The sequence below is a fragment of the Oryx dammah genome, unplaced genomic scaffold (assembly GCF_014754425.2).
Source record: "Oryx dammah isolate SB20612 unplaced genomic scaffold, SCBI_Odam_1.1 HiC_scaffold_11050, whole genome shotgun sequence".
Lineage (NCBI taxonomy): Eukaryota > Metazoa > Chordata > Mammalia > Artiodactyla > Bovidae > Oryx > Oryx dammah.
Window position 1 is genome coordinate 9,827,529 of NW_024080444.1, and position 6,929 is coordinate 9,834,457.

A 6,929-nucleotide genomic window follows, 5' to 3' on the forward strand; every position below is an offset into this window, starting at 1 on the left:
AGTTCAGGCTCCTCAGAGGCCACTCAGTGCTGTATGTCTCAACAATATACTGGGTGAGAGAATTCAAAATACTTCCCATGATGCACATATGAATTCTCAGAAGCAGTTTGTTGTAAAATCGAGTCTTTGCAACCAACCAGTTACTCATGTAATGTCTCAGAATTTCTAGTTTGCTTCAAGTTTGGGGGGCTGATTAGTATGTAAAATGAAGATTGTTTCATTTCAGATCCTTTTTACTTAAAGGCAAAAATAAAACACATTATCTTGCAGCATATGCTCATCTAGTATGATTACTTGTAAGACCTCTGGGTCATTTACAGGAACAAACATGTTTCAGCCTTGCTTCACATTGGACGGGTACAGGGAAAAGTGGCAGATCCATTCACTCCTATGTGTTTTTGTATTCTGCATCTTCACATTTTCATATGCCATTATCCAGGAGCAATTTATAATGCATTTGTGAAGTCATGTGATATTTTAGTAGATCCTTCTCAATTTCTCTTTAGATGAACTAAACAAAAGTACTTTAATAAAAGTAAATTGACAAGAATCACATTGTTCTCATTTCAAACACACATAAAGGAACTAAAATGTTGTGAAATATGCCAGGCAGTTTTACTAATCCTCTAACCTCCAGAGAAAGGGCTTATAATTAGAATTACATTAGAACTGTCACAGCCAGCAGTTTTTTTTTTTTTTTTAATACTAGAAGGACTTCAACTGATTTCACGCTACATGTGCACACTAAAAATGCAGTTAGTGTAACGCAAAGAAATTAAAATTACAATTGAGGTGTCACAGTAAGGGAAAAAGCTTTACTGATTTGTCTGGTCAGAGAGCTAATAACGACTTCATGCTGAATGCAGTGAAACAAAGGTGTCTTTCTCAAGAGCCAGAGTGTATTTGTGGCCGACACTATTTTGCTTAGGCCATATACAGCTGTACTTGATTATAGGAACATTAGTTAAGTGAGACCATAAAAAACAGCTGTATTTGAGATCACATAGGACTCTGCACATTTTCTCCCTGTGGCAACCAATCAGAAATCTTGCTGACAGGCAAACTTGTACAAAACGAATGATCCTATTTAGATTAATTCCTCTTAATGCTTTACACAGGCCTACTTTCCTGGCATTATGTGGAGAGAGCAGGTCAGTTCCATTCAAAATGTGGAGATACAAAAGGCAAGCTTGATTACCTGATAAAATATATGACTATACTGGCAGAGAATGTGGAGTGCTCAGTCCTTGTAAAAATATGGCTGATGGGCTCTTCCCCAGCTCAGAGTTCAGCCACGAGGCACTCTGGAAAACGGAACGTCAGCCAGCTAGAGGTCTGCAGAGCTGAGCTTCAGCTGTGGCTGTCATGATGCTTCAGTTCTCTACTCTCTACCCAGTAACACGATACATCCACACATTTTGCCACGAAACTGTGAATTGCCCTCTAATCCCTGGCTCTGGGCCACAGGATGTTAACCAACATCAGATCTAAAATTCGCTTATTTGGTTGGCCTCTCTGCCTCTGCCAGTGACCAGAGAAGATCAAATCTGGGCTAGCCCACTAGGTCCAATGGGCTGATGGGGACACGTGGAGTGGACGTGTGAGCTGGCCCAAGCTGAGGTCAGCACAGCTGCACAGCCCAGCTCAGCCTTCATCAGTCTATCTGCAGGCTCATAAGCAAAAGCAGTGTGTCTCGCCACAGGGCACTGAGATCTTACAGTTGTTGGTCACACTGTATCACTGTGGCCACAGTTGACTGAAGCATCACTGTGTGACCATGGACAAGCCCTCTCCCTGTCTCTCCTCCACCCCCATCTACAAAGTGATGGGAGGGATTGGAGGATCCATAAAGCCCCTTCCAGTGAAGCTGAGGACCAAGAGACCCACAATGAAAAGAGTTTGAGACTCCAGATGCTCAGGTTTCTTCCAGGCCCAAAGGAGGAGCTGAGGAAAACACTTCAGCAGGCACCACGAGCAGGCAGAGGAGACTTTATCCCCAGTGGTACAGCCATAAATGTCTGGCAGTGTGTCCACAGTTATAGACAAAGTCAGTGAGGGAAGAAGGGTCTGCAGCCAGGGACCCAGAATGTCTTCATAGTCAGCTCACAAACAAAACTTGTTTTCTATAGGTTTAAACCTAGACAAACAAGCAAGTTAGAAGACAGAATTGGAGAAAATGGAAATCTTTATTTTTAAACACTAGTACATTTTCAAGCTGTTTTAAAAAGGAAAAATCATATTACCTCAAAACTATGCATAGAAGCATATTTATTTTTAACTCTAATCTTACAAACACATAAAGAAACATATTTTATAAATATCTACTCAGAATATGTATTATGAAAAAAAAAGTGTTTAAAAATAACAGCCCCAGATCTCCCTCTTTAAATATATAAAATTCCCAGACAATTCATAAGGATTCTTTCTCAAGAGCCAAAAATTTCACAGAGGCCAACAACTCAGTTCTCATCAGACATAATCCAAAGTAAAAGGGATATAAAAAAATGTAAAAGTTCTGTACAAGGGAATGCAGATAGCACACGGGTAAACCTCATTACCATACATGCCATTTGTGTTTTAAAAATGTTTTATAAAAACTGCCATTTAAAACAAATAAGTGAGAGTCCTTCCCTGACTGTGGAAAATATGTTACTACCCTCCCACCTGGGCCTGGAGGCCCCCACTTGCTCAGGGAGGAAAGCGGTCTCTGTTCGTTCTTAGGCCTAAAAGCTGTGCGTGGGGATCCACCTCCTCTGGCAGTGGCTTTTTTTGGTGAGTGATTTCCTTCACTTAGAAAAATTCTTTGGGATCAAAGGAGACAACTGCTAACAAGTGAAAGCAAGACTAGGAGACAGCTTCAGACTGTGGTATCCAATTAATAATGTGTGTTTTGTGGTTCTGGGGACCACACTCTGGGGAGCCTGATTTTCCACTGTCAGAGACACAGCCTGTCACCTACCCCAGTGAAACACACGGCAGAGCCCCAGGCTGTCCTTCCTCGGTCCTCTTCTGCCCAAGTCATTCTGTGGCCTGCAGAGCAACGTAGGTAGACTATTGCCTCTTCTGACACTTCTTCTGGAAAGAGCTCTTCAAGAAAGTGCGGTAGACAGGGTCATCCACATATTCATTCTTGAATCTGGAGCTCAGCACTCTCTGTCTCTTTTTTTCCCCTTGGATTATGTCTGTTCCATAAAACGTGTCTTCAAATCGCATGTCAGAAGCTGTGGACTAAGAACAGCCAGTGTTACTGGGCAGAAGAGCAGGCACGTGACATCACAGGAACAGACAAAGGCCTGGCTCAGTCAGGGGTGGGGCGGGGGCTGAGGCCCCTTAGGAGAAGGACGCACCCAGGGGTCGAGTGCCTCCCCACCCCCATCTACTTCCATTTAGCCTCATTTTCTTCAAGATCTCCAGCCCTCGGGGACTTTCCTCAACACAAGCAGAACTAAAGTCTTCTCATTTAAGTCTCCCTGACAATTCATGCCCCTGCCCGACCAGGTATGTGACTGACTTGTCTACAGTCGGCTCTAATTCACTCCTGTTCCTACTTACCTCTGGGTCTCTGTTCCCACCACTTCCCTGCAACTGTTCTGGTTCCTAGGACACGCCTCTACCGTAAATGTATGATTTCTCTGTCACCTCACTCTTGCACAAAGCTGTCGTTTTGTAATCCCTCTTCCTCGTCCCCTGGCAGCTCACTGTTCATGTGTCAGGGGGCTCCCCTTAACTATTTGCTCAACTCTGATGGCCCTGAGGCTTTGTGTGTGGACTTTTCCTCTCTACATATGCTCCCCGGGCCTACCTAGCCACACTCAACTTCAATTTTGACATCAATTCTAAAGATGCTCACATGTCTTACTCTGGTTCATACTTGCCCCTGTGCTCAAGCCTGCATGTCCAACTACCCAGCAGGCATCTCAGAATGTTTATCCTGGAGGCACTTAGAATCTTCCTATCCTAGAGTGAACAAGTCTTCTTTCTCCATTGCTGTCCTTCCTAAATTCCATAAATGGCAGCACTACCCCCATCAAATCTAACTACGTTGATCAGAAACCTAAAGGTCTTTGTAAACTTCCCCTTGTTCCCATCCTGTCCAGGATCCCTCCTACATGGACCCCGAAGCCCTCCCTCCTTTCTTCTTTAACCCTACTGACCCCATGGTGCAGGCCCTCACGCTTCCTCTGCTAAATCACTGTAACAGTGCTGCGCCCTAGTCCATGTCTCACACAACTACTAGAAGAAATGTCTCTATACTAACTACACGACACACCTATGGTCTTCAGTAGCCTCACTGCCTTCAAGAGCACAGCTATTCTTTCTAGGCTAGATGTACATAACCAGACATAATCCTACCCCATGCTTGGATAAGACTGACTTATTTGCATTTCCTGGTCACACTTAATTGTCTCCAGCCTCTGTCTTTAAATGTACTGTTTCCTTTGCACAGAAGATATCCTGTCTTCTCTGTGACTGACAAAAATGAGGTTCCTTCTTTTGGATTCCTGGAACACATTACATGTCAATGTAGTAGAATGAAGGCATGGGCCGAGATGAGGAGTAAGGTGTTGTGCCATCGGGTTCCTTGGACCCCTTGAAGGTGAGAATATTAGGGACTATAAAATGAATTTTACATGTGCTCCCACAGTAAGCAATGTACTTTGCCACAGTCACTGCTCAGTAAGTGTTAGCTAGGCAAAGGAATGTGGGCCTTTTCTGTTATGCTCCAGTAAAGTTTACTTAAAAAAAAAAAAATTAACCTTTATTTTATATTGGAGTGTCATTGATTTATAACATTGTGTTGGTTTCAGCTGCCCAGCTGAGTGATTCAGTTACACATATACATATACCCATCCTTTTTCCATATAGGTCATTACAGAATATTGAGTAGAATTCCCTGTGCTATACAGTAGGTCCCAGTTGATCATCTATTTTATATGTAGTAGGTGCATATATGTTGGAATTTAGAAAGATGGCAATGATGACCCTGTATGCAGGCCAGCAAAAAAGACACAGATGTGTATAGCGGACTTTTGGACTCAGAGGGAGAGATGATTTGGGAGAATGGCATTGAAACATGTATAACACCATGTAAGAATTGAATCGCCAGTCTATGTCCAATGCAGGATACGGCATGCTTGGGGCTGGTACACGGGGATGACCCAGAGAAATGTTGTGGGGAGGGGGTGGGAGGGGGGTTCATGTTTGGGAACACATGTACACCCATGGTGGATTCATGTCAATGTATGGCAAAACCAATACAGAATTGTAAAGTAAAATTAAAAAAAAAAAAAAAGACTCCTAATTTATCCTTTCCACCTCTATTTCTCCTTTGGTAACCATACTGTTGTTTTTGAAGTCTGCTTCTGTTTTGTATATAAGTTCATTTGAATGATCTTATAAGTGGTATCATATGATCTTTGTCTTCTTACTATTATAATCTGTAGGTCCATCCATGTTGCTACAAGTGGAATTATTTCATCTTTCTATGGTAACGTTCCAGTATATATACACACACACACACACACCATCTTCTTTATCCACTCCTCTGTTGATGGACATTTAGGTTGCTTCCATGACTTGGCTGTTGTAAACAGAGCTGCAGTGAACAGTGGGGTGCATCTATCTTTTTGGATTACAGTTTTCTCCAGATATATACCAGGAGTGGGATTTCTGGGTCATATGGTAGCTCTATCTTATGTTTTTTAAAGAATTTCCATACTGTTCACAGTGGTGTACTGATTTACGTTCCCACTAACAGCACAGGAGAGTTCCCTTTTCTCTATCCCCTCTCCAGCACCAATTGTAGATTTTTTGATGATGACCCTTCCGACCTTTGTGAGGTGGTACCTCACTCAGATGTGTCAAAGGGTGTGTTTAGAGGTGCCTGTGAGGTCAGTATAAGTTTAGGCAGTCTGTCTGCTGATGGGCGGGGCCGTGTTCCCCTTTGCTGGCTGTTTGGCCTGAGGCGCCTCAGCACTGGAGCCTGCAGGCTGTTAGGTAGGGTCAGATCTTGGTGCTAAAAATGCAACCTCCAAGAGAGCTCACAGTGATCAATATTCCCTGGGGCCTCCACCACCAATGTCCTTGCACCCATAGTGAGCCACAGTGGACCCCCTCCTCTCCAGAAGACCCTCCAAGACCCACACAGGTAGGCCTAGTCCAGGTTCCTATGAGTTACTGCTTTGCCATGGGTCCCAGTGCATGTGAAGTCTTGTGTGCACCCCAAGAGTGGAGTCTCTGTTTGCCCCAGTCCTGTGGAGCTCCTGCCCTCAAGCCCCAGAAGCCTTCAAAGCCAAATGCTCTGAGGACTTCTCCTCCTGATGCCAGACTGTTAGGCTGGGGAGCCTGACCTGGGGCTCTGGACTCCCACTCCATCTTGTGGCTTTGTCTCTGGATGTAAAATATCTTTTTTGGTAGGTTCCAGTCTTTTTTGCTGATGGTTGTTCAGCACTTAGTTGTGATTTTGGTGTTTTCATGACAGGACATGAGCTGGAGTCCTTCTACTCTGCTGTCTTGTCTGGAATCGAGGGGCTGCTTTTAGTTTGGATGCTTCTGTCTCCTTCCTCAGCGTGTGCTGGCTCTTATACCCTTCATGTGGGGTATGCCAATACTTTGCCACCTGAGGCAAATAGCCAATCATGGGAAAAGATCCTGACACAGGGAAAGACTGAAGGGAAAAGGAGAAGGGGATGGCAGAGAACGAGGTGGTTAGACGGCATCAACAACTCAATGGACTTGGATGTGAGCAAATTCCAGGAGATAGTGAAGGACAGGGAAGGCTGGCATGTTGCAGTACATGGGGTTGCAGAGAGTCAGACATGACTTGGTGACTGAACAACAACAACAAAGGTTTGGCAGCCCACACTCACTCCAAGTGCACCAGGGTAGCAATCGGCACCGGCTTGTGGGTCTCCTAGCACCAGCTCGAG

The 6,929-nt window shown here is 44.2% G+C and overlaps 1 protein-coding gene across 1 annotated transcript in view; it reads right to left on the reverse strand.

Moving 5' to 3' along the window:
* Positions 1-2,325: 2,325 nt before the first annotated feature.
* LOC120860208 (lysine-specific demethylase 4C) overlaps positions 2,326-6,929 on the reverse strand; it is a 404,469-nt gene continuing 399,865 nt past the window's right edge. The window contains exon 22 of the mRNA XM_040235989.1: positions 2,326-3,228. Within this exon, the coding sequence (XP_040091923.1) occupies positions 3,052-3,228 (177 nt within the window). The 3' untranslated portion in view covers positions 2,326-3,051. The remainder of the gene's footprint in view (positions 3,229-6,929) is intronic.